Below are 23,712 nucleotides of genomic sequence, written 5' to 3'. Positions count from 1 at the left end.
CTTCTTCCGATGTCGCTTACTTTGTCTTTTAAGGTAGATGTATTTTCCAATCATTTTGCTTCTTGTTTGGGTAAGCTCACTAACTAATGAGAGATAATATTTCATCTGGAAGTGCCTACTTACATATGCATATACATATACAGACCCATATTCATTAATTGCCAAATTATTTATGATGCGCCAAAGGAAGTATTACTTGCCAAACGAGGCAGCTAATGGAATCACTAATGGCCAACGGAAGCAGTGTAACCCCCAGAGGAATATATTAATGATATAGGGTACTTCTACCATTATAACATGATTACATAATGCTCCGTACTTAGATTACATAACATTCCCTACTTATATAACACTCCTTACTTACATAACACTCCCTACTTAATTACCTAACACCCTCATCCTAACCTATCTCCATCACGTGACCCATTTTTCCTCAAATTTCAATTTTCATCAATCTCAAGCTTACATAACACTTCCACCACTACCTTACGTAATCTCAGCTCCCCCATGAGCCTTCCACATAATTAACGATTTTGATTTATTTATATCTCTCTTTTGCTCCTTTAATTCGATTTCAAGAAGCCAATATTAGAGATGAACACCATTGAAGTGGTTGCTTCCGAAGATCTCGGGTTCAAACTCGACTCGGACGAAAAAGGTATTACGATTTTCAAAGAAGGTATCGATTTCACTGGGCTTAAAGAGCCTTTGAACTTGCTCACTATTGGTAATAAGAATAGATACATTGCAGTGTCAAATGTATATTCGCTCAAGTTGGACACCATAGAAGGTCTCAACAGAGTTGTAGAAGCATCGAAATCGGATTTAAGCGATTTGGATAATCCATTTGTAGACTTAAGAGAAGTTTACGGCGAGTACTCTCTTCAACAAATCTTCTTTAATGCCGATGAGTCCAAACTCTACTTGGTCAACAACTCCAGATTACAATATTTGGATACGATTGAGTATTTTGAGTCACAGACCAATGTAATTAGTTATCATGAAGGCTTTACTGGTGTGGTAAAATCAATAAGACCTTCGCCGACAGATGTGGATCAATTGTTGGTCTTGGACGATAGCAAGACGCTTTGGAGAGTGCAAAAAAATGGCAAGCAACATGTGGCGTCTAACATTGCTGCGTATTCATGGGCACCAGACGGGTCGTCGTTCTCATATATTGCTGAAAAAAGCTCAACAATTACAAACTCTAAAGAGGGTAAAATAAACATAGAAACGGCTGAAGATGAAGATTTTGAATCAGATCAATACGAGATCTCAGCGCTCTACGACCTCAATTCAAAGTGGGTGGCAGTCTACGAACTGAACGAATCAGAGCTAGATGATCATATCGTGTTGACTTACATTGTCAGCAAGAAGGATGGAATATTTACTACTGAAAAGCTCGAATTGGAGCCTCCTTCTAATACCATACCACGTAACCTAACATTCTACTTTGCCCATTTATCCCAGTGGATGCCTAAACTGTCAGTGTATTTCTTTGCTTCGGGATCTTCCACGGATATTGATACGGTTCTCAGCCAAGGCCAAACTACAGAAATCATACTATGCGAGGACACAAACAGGGCTCTGTTCCCTATTGATGACGATGCCGATGTGGACACATCCCCAGTGGGCATGGCGCTAGACTTGACAGGTTTTAAGGCGGTAGTTAAGGAGCCATGTAGCGGTGTCGAGGAGGTTGTGGGAAAATTGCCCAAATTGTATACCCTTTTGCACACCGGAAAGTTGATCTGTTGGTGGTTTTTCAACAAACACGCAATTATTGAGGATACAATTAGCTTGAAGAATGCTTATGCTGAATCTACCACTATAAAAATTTCTGATTTCGACAATGAACAGCCTAACAGCAAGGAAGCAGAAATAAACAAGGAAACTGAAAGCTTGAACAAATCCTCTCCATTTGGACAGGCTGCATTCGGTTCCAAGCCATCAGTACTTTCTGGAAGCTCAGAGAACCCATTTGGATCTTCCACTTCCGATCCCTTCAGTAAAATAAAAGATACCAAAACGACAACAGACTCTCCGTTCGGTGCCAAAACAGGAGATGCAACAACAAAATCGTCACCCTTTGGTGGTTTTGGGAGTTCTGGTTTTGGAGGTTCCGCATCTACTGCTCCTGGAAATGCCTTCGCTACTCCTAGCAATGCTTTCTCCAACATAACGTCGTCTTCTGCTGACAAAAAGGAACTGGCCTTTGGAAGTTCTGCTTTTGGTGCTTCTTCAACTACCAAGACTTCGTCTGGATTTGGAGCTACAGGTTTCGGAAACACAGGATTCGGATCGACAGGGTTTGGGTCTATGACATCCAAACCATCAGATGCCGCCAAATCTGCTACTTCGAGTCAGCCAAGTTCATTTGGAAATTATGCTTCGGCGTCCGCTTCTTTTGGAAGTTCTACAAAGTCCCAAGCTTCTCCATTTGGAGCTGTTGGGGTATCGTCATCGGATTCACCATTTTCTCTGTTGGGTCAAAAGTCGGAATCCCCCTTTGGTAGCCTTGGAACTTTTGGTGATAGCAACAAGCAATCCACGCTTAGCAGTCCATTCGGAAAATTGTCTAATTCGACTGTAGCGGGATCTAGTCCCTTTGCAAATCTCTCCGAATCTAGCAATTCTACCGCTTTTTCAGGGATTTCCAGTAAAACTGATAAGCCTTCTCCCTTCGGTAGTATAAAGAGCGAAAGAACTTTGGAATCTCCCTTTGAAACCCTCAAGAAGGACAACGAGCCAGTTTCCCGCTCTCCATTAACTAATTCTGCACCCTCCACCAAAATTGAAACTCCAAACGCTACAAAGCCGTTGTTTGGTGGTTCATCTACATTATCCAAAGCTCCTGTCATTGGTGGTTTCCAAGAGACCCGAAAGGCATCACCGTTCTCCAGCTTCAAGGCAGATTTTTCTTCCACTATCGACTCCAGTAGAACGGATTTGCATCAACCTGCTTCTGCAGTGTCCTCCACTGCAGATGCCTCTGAGTCAGAGAGATCTGATCTCAGTCTGGAAGAAGAAGAAGAAGACGACGAAGAAGTGGACGCGGATGAAGAAGGAGGAAGTGACTACAAAAGTGATGTGAATTTGAACTTTACGAAGGCTTCAATAGATTCTACAAATGATGCAGCTAAGTCAGCTGATAGATTTATGGTTGAAGCTGAATCATATGATGAGCATGTCCCAGATAAGCAAACATTCAACAACGAGGCTAATAAGCTTAACGAGTTCATACTTTCGAGGCCTGCGACAGAGGTTGAACAAGATTCTTCTGATGACTATGTGCAACCAGTAAGATCGGAATTTTCTGATGAATCTGAGTTTGAGGTTATTCCAGAAGAAGTAGTGGAAGAGGAAGAACTAGATAAACAACAACAATTGCAGCAGCAATTTGATAATTTGAAACCTCCACAAATTCCGGATATATTGAAGTACGATGGAATAAACTTTTCTGGTACTTATTCTGAAGATGCTATAACGAATAAGATTTTAGAAATTATTAATCGCACGGCTGGACAACTTAAGGTGTTGGAGATGAACACCAATTCGATAATTTCCTTCATTGATGGTCATTCTAATGTCGTGAATTACCCAGAAACTGCGCTTGAACATCCTGAAAAATGGACTTTAGGATCCATCCATAACCTCTTTCGCTTTATCAGTGAAGTTGATGATAGACTTAATAGTTACATTGAAATAGTTTCAGAGCAGGAAGAGATATCACAAGACTTGCTCGGAAGTATTCAAGAAAGCCAACAGAACAAAATCCAATTGGACAAGCTATTCAGTCAATTGGCTGTCTTCAACAACACCCACGAGGACAGTTTGTTGAAAAGGCGCCCATTAGATCTTGCCAATGAAACTTTACAAACAAGTCTTCGTACCAAATTGAGGAAAATCAAGACTCTAGAGCAAGAGCTTCTCTCTTTGTTGATGCCATTAAAAGCAAGAGCTTCTATTGATGATCTGGTGGTCAAGAACTTGGAAAAGGTCGCTTACCAGATTCATAACAGTGTTACAGACCATACTATGAATGTGAAACAGCTTACACTGGCAGTAAACACATTATCATTGGACGAGTCGAGCTCCGTGGTACCATTACCGGTAGGAGCTCGTTCCGCAATTTCGGCCAAGATAACAAACAAGTGGTCTCTAGCTGAGCAATTTGCTACTCCTAAAAGACCTCATATCATAAAATTGTCCTAAAGGAAGCTATTTATTAATGATTCCCATATTCAGTTCTGTTGCAAGAACCCATCGGGTTTATCGGTCGTATATAGAAAAGAAGAATGAACAACTAAACTAATTATATAATAGAATGAGCCCTGTAGCTCCAATACCCCATCGTATAGTATATATTCTTTCCTAGGAAAGTTAATTCTGTCACAATGGCCTACAATAATTGTAAGACTTCCTATACTGAACTATGAACCCGGTATATGTATTTCTGTATTCTGCTAAATATACCCAATATTCCTCACCAATACCTACCCAATATACCTAACCAATAAACCTCACCAATAATCCTACCCAAATAAACACTATCTTTCACTGTTCCACGATACCAAACTCGGAAACGATTTTCCACCCCAAAACCGCCAATCCTTGGGCTTTTGCACCCGCCGACGCCCAGGACCCTGTCCTCAAACTACGTTCCTGGAACTTGCATATCCATGCAATTTGCATCCTCAACAAAAAGTGGGACCACGCAGAATATCGCTCTATCCCTCTGTCCTATTCGGAATGGGTGAGCTCCCGTTCAGGCTTAGGGAGAAAAGAACGATTTCACTGGTTTGTCTGGCTTGCCTGGCTTTTTCACTCATGGGGGTGGTAAAACCCTTCCACTAAATAGAAGTTTTCACCCACTAAATAGAAGCTTTCATCCACTAAATAGAAGCCACCCATTAGGTCACTATACGGCGCTACCATTTGTTTTATGTTCCGGATTATTTGAACGGCCTGGTTAAATAGTGTGAGAAGAGAAGGTTGTTAAGAAGGAGTGATGTAGAGATGTAGAGAGAGAGAGGTTTCAGACCGACTACTATATCTAGAACTATTTTTATTATGTGTTCCTCCTCCACAAATTGCCATACATATATATACATACATACATACATACATACATACATACATACAACTGACTCCATCCACCCATCATTCCAACCTCTCTTCCACACCTCCATTCCAAACCGTTAGCCCTCTTACCTCTTTGGGCGTTATTTCCACAAGCTAAATAACTTACACTGCTGCGGTTCTGATGTACTCCATATCTCGCTTGCAGAACGCGTGAAAAAAATCGGGTAAATACTGGCACTGCACACAGATACAACATTCGTATATCCTACGGGCTTATATACAAACCTCGAATCAACCGTTAGTTTTGTAATGTTTAAAGAGGTGTTCTTTAGCTGGAATAGTAGTAGAAATAGAGGTCTTTTTAGTGTATAGAGGTATCTAGTAGTTTTTAGGGTGTGTAGTCGTTAGTAGAAACATATAGCAGGAGAAAACTGGCTTTGTTCTCGTCATTTCTAGCATTCGTAGTCGTATTAAATGTCAGAATTCATTGGGCTCAAAGTAGCCATACCAGGTACAAGAGGCCATGGTTTCATACGTTATTACGGTCCAATTCAGGGGAAAAATGGAGTTTTTGGAGGTGTGGAGCTAGTCGGGCCTATTGCTTCGTCAAGAGGTAAAAATTCAGGAGCTGTGGAAGGAATTCAATACTTTGAAGTTGAGCATCCTATGACGGGATTATTCCTTCCCTTTGAAAGATTAATGCAGGCCAACCCACAGCTCTTGCAGCTTCAAAGGAGCAACAGTACCAGTAGCAGCAACAGCAGTAATGGCAGTTCTAGCGGTTCGGTAGCTCAAACTTCGAAAGATGACTTGAAAAGTAGCTCACCAATGGTAAAGGGGACAAGTTCCCATATCAGCAAACTGCAATCCACTAACGATATAAGAAGTATCACACCAATATCGAGACGTGCTAGCACTCAAAGCTTAAGTCAGAAACAGCCTTTGGCACCATCGAAAGCAATGAACCAAGTTTCATCTTTACCAAAGCAAAGAACAAGCATCTTGGGAAAGCCAGCAAGCAGGAGGTCCATTTCTGCAAGTGGTAATACCATGGGACATCTGAGAGTGTCAGACCACTCGGCCCTAGAGAGGGAGCTACAAGAAATGAAAGAAAAGTACACTAGAGATATGGCCGAGAAGATGGCCATTCTTAACGAACTTCAAGGGGTAGTACAGGAAGTACAGCCGTTAATAAGTAAGTACGAACTTGATTTGAACGACAAAGACAAGAAAATCGCCAAACAAAAACAGGATTTTGAAATTCAGAAAGAAGAATGGAAGAAAACCTTCGATTTGATGGCACTTGAGAGGCAAGAGTATGACGAACAATTACTTCAAAGGGATCAACTTTTGGAAGAAAAAGAGGCGGAAATAAAAGCACTTAACTCCACCACAACTAAGGATATTCCTGCTACAGATGTTCAACAGGATCTGTCTGAAGAATTAACGAAGCTTCAAGAAAGAAATTCAGAATTGCAACTAAAGTTATCAAATCTCGAGATGAAGAACGATGAATTGATGGTCAAATTCGGCGACTTGAAGGGAAATTACACTGCCCTAAAAGCCAAGCATGTTGATTTACAAGCATCTCACACATCACAGGAGGAAGGTCTTAGCAAAGGACTCAATGTCGACTTATTAGAGGAAAGAAATAGAGATTTAGAATCAAAGTTGAACGAGTATGAAGAGAAGATCCAGTCTTTAACGAAAACTAATGAAGAACTTTTACAAGAGCTCATCGAAACAAAACAAATGTTGGTCAGCAAGGATGAAGAAATCAGTAGGTTAGAAGATACAAGTCTAGCTGCCGACGTATCTACCATGAGCATTCAAAATGAGAGCAATCTAAAGGAGCAGCTTGAAATTGCATTAAGGCAAAAGAGCGAATTGGAACAGAGTGTCGAACAATTGAATCATGAGCTTGCTATAAGGCCTACATTTGATGAGTTAGTGGAGTTACAAAACTCTCTAGAGGAGATTGACGATTTGCACAAGAATGAACTCACAAACAAAGATGAGGAAATTGAGAGGTTATTGAATCTATCCAGTACACTCCAAGTCAAAGTTGACAATGCTACTACATCAGCCAGAGAAGCACTCAACTCCTCAACACTTGCGGCTCGTCCAGAATTTCTCAATGTTGACAAGGACAGTCCTGAATCTGCTATCTCGTACCCTAGTCCTTCTATAGACCTAGGTGGAGCCGACTACTCGCCATCTCTACCATCTCTACCAGTCTACTCTCCTCAAGTGAAGGTTGATCCAAGTTCAGGCAAGTCTGACTGGTGTGGGCTTTGTGAAAGAGATGGACATAGCAGCATCGAATGTCCTTACGAGAATGACATTTTCTAGATTCAATTCCATATTATATTTATAGCTTTTTTATCTTCATTGGTATTACCTATTTCTGAGGAATTTGATTCCGTGAGGGATTAGGTTAATACTTATATAGTAGATTGAAATGAACATATTTTTACAATGGAATAGAACAACTGCTAGTCATGTATGTGTCTTGTCGTTTGCCCATTCTGAACTTTTCTAGAAATGCTGAAGTCAAGAGGAGACTTATCTGGAAACCACATTAAGTGTATTACATCTGCTTATGCTACAACTATATCATATAAATTTATTTATACTGTTTCAAATCTGAGCTTTCATTTGCCTCAAAGCCATTCATACTGAAGTCTCCCACCTTTCTATATACGCTCTTTCTTCCCCATATATATATTTACCCCAGACTTTGGATCTATACTCATTTGTAGCATCTCTTCATAGCACTCCTCCCGAAACTACTTGTTTTCCGATTTTCTGCCTCTAAGGAAACAACATCCCATTTCTAACCACATTAACTCATACTATTTCCTTAATATCAATAAGTACCAATAAATACCAATTACCAAGTACACATAAATGCCTATACCTAGATATCACTACCAATAAATATCTATACCTCAGATGCCACTGCCACTACCAATACCTTCCCCCTCATCCTTAAACCATATCCCACACCCATTCTACACCCACTCTACACCCATTCTCAACCATATTTCAACCATTCACACCCACTCTTTCACACTCATCCTCAACACTCTACACCCATCCTTTAACCATTTCACACCAATCCATATCCATTTCACACCCATTCACACCCATTCTAAATCCATTCTCAACCATCTTTCAACCATATTTCACTCCCACTCTACACCCACTCTACACCCACCTTCCAACCATTTCACACCCATCCTCAGCCATATTTCACACCCATTCCACACCCACCCTTCATCCATATTTCAACCATTCTACAACCATTCTACACCCATTCCATGCCCATCCTCAATCATATTCCACACCTTCAACCATCATTCAACCATATTTCACACCCATTCACACCCACTCTCTCATGTATGCATTGGTCCCAGATTATTTCCTAAAACGGCAAGTGTGACGCAATTGCAAAAAAGTCCGATTTCACATGCCGTGGGGATGAAAGAGAATGGGATTTACAAGTGAATGGGATATGGAAATAGATGGGGTCTAGATAGGACTTGTTGGATTGTTGGATTCTTGGTTTCTTGGTTTGTTTGTGGAATCGGATATATAAAAAAAGGTAAAGTTCGCTAGTTGTAGTTGCAGTTTCACCATTTTGATCGATAAGAATTCTGACTTCGTATCTCTATAACAATTGCTATTCGCTTTTAACCAACCAATGGCTCCCCAAAAGTTCGACATTAAGCTCCACAATGGAAGCCGTAGCTTCTCGACTATCAGTAACCACCCTCTCCAGGACGTAATTGCTGGAGCAGGAACCAAGTTCGAAAGAGTCATCTTCCTTTTGCACGGCTTTCCAGACAATAACACCACGTATGATGGTGTGTGGCCGTACTTATTGAACGCTTTTCCCAAGGAAAAGGGGTTATTGTTACTAGCTCCATTGATGAGAGGCTACGAAGAGTCCAGTCAGGGAACCGACGGCGATTTCTCGAACTACAGCATTGCTGGAGATATAGCTGCTTGGATCAAGACAGTGAACCCTGAAAACAAAGTTCCAGTTCACCTTCTTGGCCATGATTGGGGTGCCATTATGGCATTCAAGACAGCCAGCTTGTATCCCGAATTGTTGACATCGATTGTCACTTTGGCTATTCCTTATATCAGTAATATCCGTCCCTGGGAACTACTTTTAAAAGCTCCAGAACAAATCTATCTTTCGTCATACTTCCTTACCATGCAATCGGAGTATTTGTACAGCAAACTCAGTGATACTGGTCCAGACAGTTATTTGGACAGTCTTTGGAAGTACTGGTCTCCTACTTGGAACTACACCCAGGAGGATATTGCCTCTGTCAAGGCAACTCTCAGCAAGAAAGGAGTGATTCAGTCCGCAACGGCCTACTACAGAGCACTCTTCTCTCTCTATAATCTTGTGGCTGGAAAGACAAGATGGAAAGTTGACTTCAACAAAGTCCCAACTTTACTTCTTGGGGGTGAGAAGGATGGTTGTATGACAAACAATTTGTATACCATCGAGAAAGCAAAATTGAAGGATATACCAACAGCTGATGTGATAACCCTTCCTAATCTGGGACATTTCTTGCAAAGAGAAGAACCTGAAGAGGTTTCCAAGCATGCTATTGCTTTCTTCAATAAGTTCTCTAAGAAAATACAATAATCTAGTTAGTTTCAGGGATGTTACTTTTAAATATAATACTCTATTAATTCGAATACAAGGATATCAAAAGAGGTCACAATTAATGTTTATTATAGTTGAAATGTCTATGTATGCAATATTACTTGTATTTAGTTGGGGTCTATGTGCTCTAATACTAGAATAAGCTGTTTCTTTCCTTCTAGTTGTCATCTCCGTCTTCTTCTTCCTCATCCTCTTCAACCTCGTCCTCTTGCTGAGTGTGATCTTCAGCAGAAAGAGCTTCACTTTCATCTTCATCATTCTCACCATTGGCATACACAATATCCTCTTCCTCGTCCTCCTCGTTATCTTCAGTGATTTCATTTTGAACGGAGTTAATGTCCAAGCTAGCAATCAGGTTTCTTAACTGTGCTTGTGACTTCAACAACTGTAATCTTCCCTGTAATGCCAATAAGTGAGGTAACAATTTGATACCATTATTCAAGCCTGACTGTAATGTTTTCAAGTTTTCAAATTGTTGTGGCTCCTTTGCAATTGCTCCTCCGTGTGCAAGCAATATCCATTTCAACCATACTGACAATGAAGTGTTCTTAGCAGGATCTTTCGCTACTTCATTGCTAACGATTTCGAACAAGTGGAGAATGAGTTCAGAAGACTCACTAGATGAGGTTGCAAAGTTCTTGATCACTTCTTTGATGTTGTCGCTGTTGTCATTTGAAGAGCATAAGGACACAATTTTAGTGCTGTTCAAAGGCTTTGATGATAATAATGCTGATAGCTGCTGAAACAATGTCTTGGCTGGTAAGTTATTTATGCTCTCTTCTTTTGGAACTTGGATAGAATCCTTTGAAGCAAATACATTATTGGAACGATTTTCGGCTTTGTCGACATAATCGATCCGCACGACAAGTTCGCCAGACCCTATTTCTGACGAAATTTTGCTGATTTTAGGCTCGTTCATGTCATACCAGATACCGTAGAAACCTTCACTTCTGAATATGTTGGAAAAGAGGATCTCCGACTTTTGATGGGATGTTTTTATCAAGGCACTTGGACTTGCTTCATCATCTTCTGTTTTATTAAATACTTGAACACCATCTGCGGTAATTGCCATTACATGTTCTGTCTTAGAAGTTTCGTCGGAAACGATAACAATGTCTTGAATTTCTGAAGAGGCAACGAGCGAAGTGAAACTATCTGGCTCTGCTGTGTTGAATACGTAGATAATATTGTCGTTCTTCTTGGATGCAAAGATATTCTCTGGGTTCAAATCAGATTGTCTTATGATGGAAAATGAGTTCTTGTTATTGGTTTCAGGTTGTTTGAAATCTATGAGAATTTGATTGTTCTTTGCTTTGGAAATGTCTACAAGTTGCAAAGAAGATAAATGACCAATGACTATAGGCACAGATTTAGCTGTGGTTTTGGCACCCTTATACTTGATACCTCTTGCAATGCTGATATTCTGATGGTTACTAGTAGTCTTGACGAGCTTACTGTCCGCCAAAGAGAACTCATATATCTTTGATTCTTCTCTACTATATGTCCAAACTGAACCATTTTCCGTATACGCTATTCCTGAAGATTTCACGTCGCTGGAAATTCTTGAAAGGAGGCTATCTACTCCTGGTGCAAACACTGCTATATCTCCGTTGGCTAACAAGACAATCAACTTGGCAGTGGATGGGCTATCTTCTTTCTCTTCGGAGTCCTGATTTCTCTTTCTTCCGGCTCTCTTTTTGGCTGGCTGTTCAGTTCTCTCTGTCCAAAAGGCGTCCAACACACTTTCGTCCAGTTCCAACTCAATTTTCACCCCAGAGGATGAAATCACTACGGAGTCTTGTTTCTTGGTTAATGGAAGAATCTGCACCTCATTGCGTCCGTTCTTGGATATTATGTTGGCTAAAAACGACCCGGAAGTGTCTAAATAGCTCTTGGCTCCGCCGAACATCGTATCTATGCTACAAAATATGGGCTCCCGCTAACAAAGTCTGCTTGCAATCAGCCCTTTTCTACGATGAATACCATCTCTTCTCATAAATTCGACCTCTTCGCAACTCTGAAAAAAATTGGCGATCTGAAAATTCACGTGATGCGATGAGTCCCAAATAGGAAATAATTTAATGTATGGGGAAGCGGGCTCGAGGAAGTGAGAGATGATGAAGTTGAAGATGATGGATGAAGATAAGAGTCGAGGAGTAGGATTGTAGGAGATGAGGGGGGGATTTGTGTCATAGAGTTTTTAGGAAGCGGTTGTAGAGTGTAGTTGAGTTGAAAACTTAGGCTTAGAAAGAATTACGTCTTTTTACCTGGGTGTTGTCGTCGTAACAGTAGTACGATAGTTAATGTATTGCTACAGAATGCGAAACGCATAGTTAATATTACCACCGGTTAGGTGATAGTGTCTCTTTGATATCATTGAGGGTTTGGTAGCGAGCCCAGTTTGTCGTGACCAAACAGAAACCCCTGCTAATATACGAGGTCTCGGACTTGGTCCGTGTATCGCAGGAAACCCACATATTGTGCTCCGTCATTGCGTTACCAGCGCACATTGTACCTGCCTCATAACGTCGCTGTAGGGGTGCTGTGGTGATACGCCCAACAGGCAATGGGCCGCTGTTTACAATGAATTGTCCAATGTGTGGAATACATGGAAATGTCTATTTAGACGTCATTAGCTGTACCAATTAAACTACCACAATCAGAATATTGGGGGATGCTACGATTTATATGAGTGACAAATTTGTGTCATGATGCAATTCTCCAGGGCGCCTCTATTGCTTTGCTTCTTGGAGTTCGATCATCTGCTGCACCTGCAATTTACAAAGCTCCTTTAAATCAAACACGTCTGCCCTCAACTCCTCTACCTGCTCCGACTTCTCACCAATCAATTCTAACATTGTCTGCTCTTTGGCATTCTTTTCTTCTAAATTAGCTTGCAATTGCTCGATTTGGGACTTAAGGTCATCCAATTCATTACTGTTTTTCAAGCTTTCAATCAACTCTTGTTCAGTACTTTCCTTCTCCAATGAAAGCTGATTGTTCTCCTCTCTTAATGTATTCAACTCAATTTCCAATCGCCTGATGTTTGAGCTCATCTTGTTAATCAATTGAATATTGCTATTGGCGGTGGTTGTGTTTGGAAAATTTCCAGTAATGCTTCCTGGGCCAAATCCACTACTTACTGTATTTGCTATGCTAGGGTATCTTGAATTGTTGAGTGAATACTCTTCAGGTACGTTGTCGAAACTCTCTTCCGCCGTTTCGGTGAATGCAGACTCCGAATTATTTGAGTTATTAAAGAAAATACCAGAATAATCTTTTGAAATTGGCGTTGCTGACGATTCCCCAAGTCTGATATCTTGCCAACTTTGTGAATGGTATGCAATTGGTGTATCTGTGATGCTGTTAGTTGAGTTGGCTCTGAAAGGAACTTCTCGTGTTGACCCCAAAGTTATATTGAGTCCGCTGTCTTTACTGTTTAGTGAATCCACTATTTCCTCTTCTCTGATCGAATGGAGTTTAGTAATTGTTTCATTTAAACTCTTCATCTTAGCATCTAAGTTGGCTCTATCGGTATTGAAGACATGCTTGAGCTTATCAAGCTTCTCTTGAAGCTCCCCGTAGTCACTTTCTTTGACTTTTAATGCAAATTTGGCTTCCTCATTCTCCTTCACCAAAGATTGGTTTTGGTCTAACAATGTCGATAATTCCTCATTCTTTGCAAGCAATGTAGTGTTGACTTTCTTAAGCTCTTGTGACAATTTTTGATTAGATTTTTTGAGTGTATCTACAGATGAGGTCAAATTGTCCACTTTGCTTAACAAATTGGATTCTATTACTTTCCAATTCTCCTGAGAGGAAAGGAACTGTTGTTGTAACATGTGATGATTGTCAGACAACTTTGCATAGTCTTCGTAATCAATTTGTTTGGAAATGAAAGAGCCATTTGGATCATCCCCCTCAATTTCCAGAGAAGACCCAAGAGACTTGGAACCGTTTGTATGATTTGAGGTCCCGGGGGTACTCTCACTTTCGAGTCTGAGCAATTCAATCTTGTTCTCTAAGCGGGAAATTTCCAATTGATTTTCATGTTTCAATGAAGTAATATCCCTCTTTAAATCATTAATAATAGACTCCTTGGAATCTACCTCCAATTGATTTTGTCTCTTGAGCATTTCAAATTGAATTTTAGTATCATTTAAGTCTTTCAGTGCCTGTTTTCTTGCAGTAAGCTCTTCTTCAAAAAGCTTTTGTTGTTCTTTATATTTACCCTGCCAATTCTGTTGTAACTCTTTCTCCAATTCAAGAGTTGCTTGGGAATATTTGTGATTCAAATCCGTATAGCTATCTATTAATTGTTGTACTGATTTGAACTTATGAGTCTTGAGGAAATCCTCCAATTCACCCAATTTGAGAGATGTTTCTTCATTCTTGTCTGAGTATGAATGTAAACTAGACTCTAGGTCACTATTAAGTTGCTTCAATTTTTTTATACTCTCGTTCAATTTTAATTCCTTCATGGACAAGGCTTCTCCTTCTCTCATCAACTGCTCAATTGTATTATCCTTTTCCTCCAATTTTGCCAAAAGCTCTTTCTTTTCTTTCGAGGATATGCTATTACTTTCTTCTGCAAGCGCAACTGAAGACGGACGAGATTGAAGAAGTCTTATTTGATCACTGAGGGCTTGATTTCTAGACTCTGCCTGTTCCAATTTCTGTTTGAGGATAGCAGGGTCATCTTCACTTTCATTTTCCACAACCAATGTCGTGTCCTTCTTGCTCGTCTCGGTCTCTGAATCTATAGTGTCATCAAAGCCTTTTCCAACATTCGATATATCATTTGAAGGTGTGATACTACGGTCGATCGGTCCTTCCGCATCAATACTTGTTATAGGAGAAAGCGATAAAGGTGTGGATGTGGTTGTAGATGCTACAGACGTTACTTGAGCTGGAGCTGGGGTAGTGGTCTTCTTTTTGGAGCTGGCTTTACCTTTAGCAGCTAGTGCTAGTCTCTCTTGGAGTGTAAGTCTTTTCTTTCCTTGTGGTTTTGCTGCTGGAGAAGGAGATGGTGTAGAAGAATTTTCTTCTTGGTTATTGGCTGGCGATATAGTATTATCAATGGAATTAATGACTGGAGTTACTGTAGATGTGTCTTGATTGTCTGTCGTTATTGGTGATTTACCATCAGATGGTGACGTGGAATGGTCATCTTCTGGCGCTTTTTCTGTCAGAATTGGCGTTGACGGGGCTTCATTGCCCTCTGAATTCAGCTGTAGTTCTGGATCATCGGCTTTTTCTGGTTCTTCCTCTGTTTCTACCGCTGAATCGGCGATTTCTTGGTCGTCTTGTGGGTTGGTATCAACAGTATCTGAATCTGCATTCACCACCGATTGCTCCGGCAGTACGGACTCGATTTCGGCCGGAATTTCACATGTGGCACCCTTCACACTTTGGGATTTGCCGGTTCTCTTTTTGGCCTTTTTCGTCATCGTTTTCCATGGAATAACCCTGTGTTTCCACCATCAAATGCTATCTTGAACTGTGTTGTAAAAGCGGCGGCTACCAAAAAAAAAAGTTGATTTTCTTCGATTTGCTGGCGGGTATTTTGTGCAGGAGTGAGATTTTAGTGAGAGAGACGGTGGTGAGAGTGAGGACCATGGGATGGTGGGATGGTGGATGGTGAGAGATGGTGGGAGATATCTGGTGGTACGGCGGTGGAGTGGTGGAAAAAGTGCGGTGGCAGTGCGAGAGAGTCGTGGAATGAAAAAAGAAATTAGTGGAGCAAATGAGAAGTGAGAAGTGAGAAGTGAGAAGTGACAGTGGTGAGGGGTGAGCGGTGGTAGGACAGGAGAATGTTGTGGGCAGAAAGGGTAGAAAATGGTGAAAGTTGATGCTGAGAGTGGGCTGTATAATAGTTGTTAGATGATAGTATATAGTAGATTGATTTTATGGCTGATAGTAGATAATCTTTATAGTCGGTAGCATAATAATAGTAGATTGCAGATTGTAGATTGTAGATAGCGGTAACCCCTGACAGCTTACAGTGAATGTGAGATATTTTAGAATATCGATTCTGGTGAGAGTTAGTGAGAGAAACAGGTTGCTGGGCCAGGAGGCAGTGAGTTATTTTTGCAACTACCTAGTTGTCAGAGATACCCAGAACAGATAATTAAAAGCAGTTTGAGTGTGATGTTTATCTATTGAGAGGAAACATGAGGGAGACAGAACTCTGCTAAAAGAGTATGCTGTGAGTAGTTAGAGAGTGGGAGTACTTAGAGACTGACAAGTACTGAGATTACTGAATTAATGAGATAACTGAATTACTGAGACCACCGAATTAATGAGATTACGAGAAGTAGTGAGATTACGAAAATTACTGAGATCACACGATACCGACTCTGACACAACTGAATTAATGAAATTACTGACAATACGAACTACTGAAGTTTCAGACAATACGAGCTACTGAAACTACCGAGCTCCCACTGAGAATGTACTGAGGTACCAAGACTACTTCGGGTCTTGAGGTGAGGCTGAGGCTGACGGTGAGCTGAGGCTGACGGTGAGCAATAAAAAAAATGTATGTGTGAGAACGACCGTTCTTCGACAGAAACGATAGGGCGACAGGGCGACGATAATGAGGTCATTAGGGGTACGTCTTTTCGTGAAAGTAGGGACGAGCGATTGCGAGAGTCTCGTCTAAAACGTTTAGGTCCAGTGATAGACAGTTTAGAGCGAGGATCCGAGTATCACTACGATATGACTATGACTGGAGCAATTTTTTTTACCCGATCATGCTTTTGAAGTAATAAAGTTACGGTTACAACTATCAATGTATATAATCCAAAGAACATACAATTGCTTTATTTCTGTGTACCTATTTATCTGTTTTGTGCGCTAATGTAGGTACTGATTGTACTTTGTATTATCCCTATTGTTCCCTAGATTTTCGTACTGGCTCTCGCTGCTGCCGCTAGTCGCTCTACAGTACACTGGTGGTCATATTTCCGTGCGGCAGTGGGGAGGACTCACTCTGACGAAATTAAAATGAAAGAGATAGACTACTTTAATACGCAGTGCAATTACTCAATATAGTGCAAAGTCTCTTAAAACATTATCAAATACCATTTCTAATAAAATACATGCTATACTGAAAAATGATGTTTCAGTTTAAAAAAATTCCGTGTTTCCCTTTTTGAAGAGTCTTCCTATCGTCTCCTTAATTTTTTTTTAACCTTAAGCCTAACGAGACTTTTCGAGGCAAGCCTTTGTTCTGGAACCAGAGGAGGTTGCAAAAAACCTTAAATATCATTTGGTTAATGTGGTGTATTAATTAGGGTATTTCATTTACAATCAATTTTGATTTGTAAAGAAGTCCTTTGTATGCTGTGAACTCTCCGTCATTGTTGTCTCTGAAGCCACGGCTGAAATTTACCCCTAACGGTCGGTTGGAGTAGGGCAGACTTGGCGCATTCGTGGAGAAATCTGGCTGCAACGGATGCATGGAACACATCTTGAGGTTTATGGCCAGGGCATTTCAAAAGATTAGAATACAATGGAGTGGAAAGGGGTAGCTTTACAGATATAGGCACAAATTTCTTGATTCGAAGAGTATTTGAGTGGGGAGTGATAATTGATAGAATCTAAGAGAAAGGTAGCCGTAACCTAGAGGAGAAGCAATAAACAGGGATTATTTTGTTGAAAGTTGTCTTACTCTATCATACCGCCAAGAAGAAAAGAAGAAATAGCCGTATTTAGTAGAGTCGTCTATGATTGGGCACAATTAATTTAAGGCTTCAAATCTAAAGCGTTTCTATTCGTGTCTATCATAATACTAAAATAAATAATCTGGGGAAAGTACCCAAAATGGTTTTTTTCATATATATTGTAGGTTAGTTTTCAATAACCCACAGTAATAGTAATTATGCTACCTCTTTACTGGTGGACTTGTGCCGTCTGGAGCAGTTTTTTGCTGTTCTGCAGTTTCAGCATCTTGCTGTTGTTGAATACCTAGAGAGCCAGAGGAGGCTGGGATTTGCTGGTATGTCAACTGTGTTTGTCCCTGAAGGTGTGAATAGGGCTGATATGACTGTTGGGGCCAGTTCATTGGAGGTCTTTGCTGTGATAATGGTGGTGGAACTGGTTGTGGGTACCCTGGTGAGTAATACATATACGTGGTTGGAGGAACTGATCCTGGAGGTGGAGGAGCAGAAGAAGGATGGACTGAGTGCTCCACTTGTTGTTGCTGTGCCGTCACTTGCTGGTTTCCTCTTATTTGAGGAGGGTACCCGTACCAGTAGTTGCCCGAAGTGTACTCTGAATGAGCATACTGAGGAATCTGCGACTGGTAGTGTGACGATGTTCCATCGCTGTATTGTGCCTGTTGTGCCTGATGGCTGCTGACGTCTTCGTTAGAAATCTGGTTGTACTGGAAGTCGGCCTTCGACTTCCTATGACCATGTTTTTTGGTAACAATGTGTGTGTTTAAATGGTTAAGAGAACCATAGCTTTTTACACAGCCTGGATATGAACAACTATATTTCCTCACAATCTGATTGTATCTTCTTCTGAATCTCCTACCGCGCTTGCTCTCATGCAATGGATCAAGATCCAGTGCCAGATGGGTCTGATGCTGTAGCGGATGGAATTGCATTTGATGCAATGGAGCCCCCGTTGGAATGATCTGCTGAGATACCACGTTGGCAGAGCCTTGGCTTGGAGGATACATTGGATGGTTTCCTCCGTGTTGAACTAAATGGCTATAGCCCAAAGGCACAGATGCGTGACCGTATTGTGATTGGAGTTGAGAGGATGTTGAAGTACCTGATGAAGAAGATTGCATTCCGATAGCGTGAGAATCGTTTGTAGAGGAAGTAGAAGATGTAGGATAAACAGATCCGTCTGGATAGCCGCTGCTTGCTTGTTGTTGCTGCTGTTGTTGTTGAAGGTGGCCAACTGTATTGGAATCAGCAAAAGAAGTAGCGGAGAGCTTACTATCGATGCTGGAAACTCCTCTTTGGTGATGAGGAGGTTGGCTAAAATATTGGTTACGTGAGTACGGATGGTACTTAGGGTCTTGCTGATTAAGGTCTTTCGGTACGCCTGCAACTGCTGAGCCAATAGATGGTAATCTTGGATTTGCAGAGTTGAAAGGAATACCGCCCTGTCCAGGGTTGATATTTTGCACCTTGCCGTGTATGTTTAGTATCAGATTTATAGACAAATTCTTGTAGTTTTTGGGTGAATCCAGATCGTCTCCCTCGCCTTCTCCGCTGGGTATACTACGGTCGCTGGCGTCGCTTTCTCGCTTGCGTTGTGTAGAGTCTCCGTCAAGTCCTGACTTGGAAGAGTTAATACCAGTATTAGTAATATTGTTTGAGTTGGTTTCAGTTTTAGTCTCTGGTGTTCTCAACTCAGGGTTTTCATCGGAAGACATTTCAATAAAATATACAGTAAAATGTTCCGATCAATTAGGGTGGAGTAGTTCTGGAATGCCTGAGGGAATGGTCGTGGTGATAGTAGTATAGTACAAAACAAAATTAATACAAGTAAGGAAAGCAAATGAAGTGAAATAAGGATCACACTGCTTCAGTAACAAAGCGAATTGTGTGCCTGTTGGTAGTTATGGGAGTCAAGTTATGACTTAGTAATTGTTAGTGATGCCTGGGTCTTAGACCGGATTAAACAATTGTCAAAAGATCAAAATGTTTGTTTAGTCAATATTATTGTTACTACAGGTGATGTATAGTTACAAGCCTGTGAATTCCTATTCTTTGTGCCCTGTCGAGGTTGTTTTCAGGGGGTATTATTTGAGTCTTGATAAGCCAATGAGAATTCAAAAACTTGGTAGTTGGCTCGTAAGGACTTTGGTACTAGTAAGGAATAGATACCTGATAGTAGTTGTGTATGGACTGAATGTTACGATATGCCTTGATCTGTTGTCTCGGCCAGAAGTTCAGTAATCAAGTCCGGTTTATTTATGTATCAGCAAATGAATAATGGAGTCTTCAATGTAGTATTGTCTTTTGCCATTAAGAATTATGTGACTTGTTCGAGGCAGGTTCCTATTTTTTTTGATATCGCCAAGCTTTCAGAAATACTTCTTAGATCCAATTACTGTGACAAAGAATTATCGATCGTAATGTGGTGGGTTATGTCAAAAGGAAATACAATATGCAATTTACAAAGGTCAGGACAGAATTCCAGTCGTGGTTCTTATTTTGCAGTGTGCCACTATTTGCGATCTTAATGATGGCTTTCACTTATAAGTTCACCAAATGGCCACAGATTTAAAAATGATATTGGCAGGGTACGGGTCTGGCTTACCAGCTAGTTAGTCCAGTTTACTAAAACTGGGCTGCAAGAGTATATATATAAAGAAGAGTCTAATTTGATAATTATAAATAACCTAAAAAAAAAATCAAAATCGGGAGAGAAAAGGTTTTTTTGGTGAACAATATTTTTTGGGTGAGGGAAAAAATACCTAGAAAATAAATTCTACAGTTGGGCCACCTGTGGTAACGGGAAGTCACCAAAAAATTGAAATTTTGAATGTAAGGGAGTTGTCCACTGAAACAATTTGACAAAAAAAAAACTTACGGGAAGTGACGTTACAATTTCAGTAGAAGGCGTCTATACAGTAAATAGAGATTTGTCAAGAGCTCTAAGTAGTAGATCTGGTTTCTTTAGGAAGTCGATAATTGGAACAATGGTGAATAAACCTTGTTCACACAGCCTTTGTCCTGGTGTTACTAGGAGGAAAATAAGAATACGTAAATGCTGCCCGGCTCAACATACTACTTTGTTAGAAATAAATGGTAGAAAAAATCATGAAATTTTCTTAACGTCGGCAAAAAATCAACTCAGATGAATGGTTGAGACAGAATTTTTCACCTCAATGGGTTTAGAAAGGTACGTACGTCTTGTTGTGAAATTCTCTATGTCCAGGGAAGTTTCGGTAACGGGAATTGGTGGGGAAGAAAAGTTTGCCGGGAGATATGGTGTGGCCGAATCTTTACTAAACTTAAAACAGTTTCATCTATCGTCCCTTTTTAATAGGACGCTATTGACATGGTGAAAGTGGCTTTCATCCTGGTTGATCAACTGACATTATCCACTTGTCAACTGGGTAATTTGCAATAGTGGAGACGTGCAAATGCCGTATCTAAAATATTTTCGAGAACAGGCTTTGTCACTTTCAACAGGTTGATCCACCAACCTGATTTTTCGTAACTTTGCACCTTGCTCGATATCTGGAGTGGCAGAGAACCAACAGGTAGAAAATAATTTAAATGTGTTATCGACCTACTTTGGTAATCCAAAACTATAAGGCGGATTGGTGAAGGTCCCTGAATCCAAGATGAAATCAACCTATGTCTACAGCACGCTGTATGATCGATCTAACATTCGGATTATGAAAAAAATTGTCCGCTGTTATTGTGTCGTGGTCCAGGTACTGGGATCTATGCCTGTGAAAGTGCTATTTTCAACAGAGGCGATGCTTGTAACACCACTTGAGAATGCATCTTCACTTTTTATCTGCATTCACTTCTTTGGCCTACATAGGATCTGTCAAGCCGATAAGTAGATCCTCTATACAATTACATGGAGGTCCATTGTTAAGAGTTAAACTTCAGTCCGCCGCGCTTGCTTCACTTCTCCCCGTCCCTACATTCCGCTAAAGCTTGTTGGTCGCGAAAAAGCTTCCTCACACATATCCTGGTGGTTTAATTTGGGGCCCGGCACTACATACCTGAAATTTCATGTCAACGTTATGGTGGACGGATTGGATTGAACAAGTGTTATTTGCTCAACTGCTGATACATGACCAGTTTTGTAAGTACTCATAACTGTGAAATAAGATTTCTACGATTATGTACGGGTAGACAGAGGCATACTTCTATTTCTGGAAAAAAAGGAAATACAAAGTAAGGTTCATCCTCACGGTTACCTAGTACTCCAAGTGATGGGGAGAACGTAAGGTACCCACCACCGGTAAGGTGAAACAATCTTGCAAGATGCCAAGTATGGTCCAACAATCTTTCTGAGTTCTTCAGTATCTGTCTTCAGATTCATCTTATAATCCAATCGAACAATAACAATAACTGACCTCTTCTCTTCTCAGAATTGGATCATAACTAGTGACTACATATCATGGAGAGGGGTCTTTCAAGAGTAACCCTGCTCAACCAGGACTTATATTTTTTAGTGTCTCTCATTTACGTAAAAGATGCTACATGCATCATCATCATTCTGCATGCATATTACATGCAGGTCTCCATTGTCTTGAAATAATTTCTACACACTATGTTCTTCGAGACTATCAATTAGAACCACAGAGGATTTGGAGGACTCTCTTGTAGCTCGTTTATTGAGCAGAGACTATCTAGCACACATTATTTTTGAAAATCCACCACGCTTAAATATAATATCATATTGTTGGTATATAATAAGTTTGTGACCTCTCCAGCCTTTCGGTGAACTTCCCTTTTCACTTATAAGCATTTTTGTTGTCTTCCATATAAGATGACATTTGAGTTTAAGTTAAGAGCCGAAACGTAATTTAGTAACTAATAGTTACTATTAGTCAATATATCTAAGATATTGTTATGTGATGCCAAGTGGTACCACAGTTACAGGGCTTCAGATGAGTCTACTTCCTCGTTTGAAAGCTCAATGTAACAGTCGGCGACTATTACAGTTCTAGGGAAGTTTAGACTACATCTGCATCATTCAAGCTAAAAGTCAGTTTTAAGACATTTCACCCGTAAATAAAATTTGGACAGATGCACCCGTCTCGATGTAAGATTCATTAATGCCAGACTGCCATACGGCAAGCCAGTTCCTCGAATTGTACTAGATACCGCTCGCCCATTGTATTTTAAGGACTCTTGTATAACCGAAGGTGCATCTGGAGCAGATTCGAGCGGTATTTTTCTGCTCATGTAACTCTGATAGGCTGTGTAACCTAATGGGATAATTCTTATGCTTTTCCACTACGTAGTGCAATATTTTACAGACGGCATAGAAAATATGAGGAACGAGATCCACAATACGATAGGACGATGGTTTGGTGCCATCACTTGTAAATAGACGTAGTACGTTTCTGGGCAGTCTTGGAAGTGTGGTGACGTGGCGGTGGCCGTGGGGAGCCTTGATTGTTTTGAGTTCATTCAGAAACCTTGGTACACAAAGATACAAAACTTTAAAACTTAAAACAGTCGCAATTGTATATTTCGTCGTCGTAAACGCTTGTTTTAAGACAATCTAGTGAACTATACTTATTAATTTTTTTTATCCTGCAATCATCTATAGCAAGATCATGGCCTATGGCCTTCACTGCTGTCATAGAATGGGAGTCTGCATGTCCTGACTAGTGAACAAATTTCAAGGTGTGATCTGTACTTAGCAATTATGCAGTAGCCTAAGGCGCCCCCTCTCTTTTCTGGACAGAAGACATGTACTCAAAGCGATCTTTCCAGCCGCCTTTAAGTTAAACTCACGCAAGGCAAGCTTTTAATCGACACCTGGTTCTTTCACTGTGTTAAACCCTTCTCTCACCTCAACAAAGAAATGCGTAGCGTGTTAGTTTGTTGTAGTGATTTTAGGTTTGTTTTAGTTCTGGCTGTTTCATAGGGCAAACTTAAAGAACTATCTAGTTGAAATAGCTCCACGGACCGTTATCAGCCGTCCCCGCACGACAATCCATGGAGGTAGACATGTAACCACGTCGTTGTTTACAGTAACTGCTCCTTCCAACACATTTTACAAGTCATCATCCTCCTTTGACCAAAAAGAATGTTTCAGGTAAATGTAAAATAGGCTAAAAGGTTAAATTTTTACAGTGAGTAGCTTAGAAAATGAGGTAGTTGCATGGTTATAGTTGCTGCTACAAAGAGTGGATATGCAGCTTTGAATTCATGTGAAGTGTATTTTTTGTGGGCAGTAAGTTAGACATATAAAAACCTTAATTTCAA

The 23,712-nt window shown here is 40.5% G+C and overlaps 6 protein-coding genes across 6 annotated transcripts; 3 read left to right on the top strand and 3 right to left on the bottom strand. All coding sequences in view use genetic code 12, as the record gives it.

Annotated features, from left to right (window-relative positions):
* The first annotated feature begins 527 nt into the window (after positions 1-527).
* Positions 528-4,643, top strand: NUP159 (FG-nucleoporin). The gene has a single exon (XM_064919319.1). It carries the CDS (start codon positions 595-597, stop codon positions 4,213-4,215), a length of 3,621 nt encoding a protein of 1,206 aa, XP_064777838.1. The 5' UTR covers positions 528-594; the 3' UTR covers positions 4,216-4,643.
* Positions 4,644-5,422: 779 nt separating this feature from the next.
* On the top strand, positions 5,423-7,748 carry RJT20DRAFT_125169 (uncharacterized protein). The gene has a single exon (XM_064916422.1). The coding sequence runs from the start codon at positions 5,560-5,562 to the stop codon at positions 7,435-7,437; it is 1,878 nt and encodes a 625-aa protein (XP_064777837.1). The 5' UTR covers positions 5,423-5,559; the 3' UTR covers positions 7,438-7,748.
* Positions 7,749-8,617: 869 nt separating this feature from the next.
* Positions 8,618-9,827, top strand: RJT20DRAFT_125168 (uncharacterized protein). The gene has a single exon (XM_064916421.1). The coding sequence runs from the start codon at positions 8,792-8,794 to the stop codon at positions 9,752-9,754; it is 963 nt and encodes a 320-aa protein (XP_064777836.1). The 5' UTR covers positions 8,618-8,791; the 3' UTR covers positions 9,755-9,827.
* UTP9 (Utp9p) lies at positions 9,823-11,745 on the bottom strand. Its single transcript, XM_064916420.1, has one exon. It carries the CDS (start codon positions 11,682-11,684, stop codon positions 9,933-9,935), a length of 1,752 nt encoding a protein of 583 aa, XP_064777835.1. The 5' UTR covers positions 11,685-11,745; the 3' UTR covers positions 9,823-9,932.
* Positions 11,746-12,396: 651 nt separating this feature from the next.
* RJT20DRAFT_22750 (uncharacterized protein) lies at positions 12,397-15,278 on the bottom strand. Its single transcript, XM_064919317.1, has one exon. It carries the CDS (start codon positions 15,223-15,225, stop codon positions 12,508-12,510), a length of 2,718 nt encoding a protein of 905 aa, XP_064777834.1. The 5' UTR covers positions 15,226-15,278; the 3' UTR covers positions 12,397-12,507.
* Positions 15,279-17,540: 2,262 nt separating this feature from the next.
* WOR4 (Wor4p) lies at positions 17,541-19,443 on the bottom strand. Its single transcript, XM_064919316.1, has one exon. It carries the CDS (start codon positions 19,170-19,172, stop codon positions 17,664-17,666), a length of 1,509 nt encoding a protein of 502 aa, XP_064777833.1. The 5' UTR covers positions 19,173-19,443; the 3' UTR covers positions 17,541-17,663.
* Positions 19,444-23,712: the final 4,269 nt, after the last annotated feature.

Source organism: Scheffersomyces xylosifermentans (assembly GCF_036884685.1).
Source record: "Scheffersomyces xylosifermentans strain CBS 12540 chromosome Unknown RJT20scaffold_1, whole genome shotgun sequence".
Lineage (NCBI taxonomy): Eukaryota > Fungi > Ascomycota > Pichiomycetes > Serinales > Debaryomycetaceae > Scheffersomyces > Scheffersomyces xylosifermentans.
Note: the sequence above shows the minus strand (reverse complement) of the source record. Positions and strands in the feature narration are given on the sequence as shown.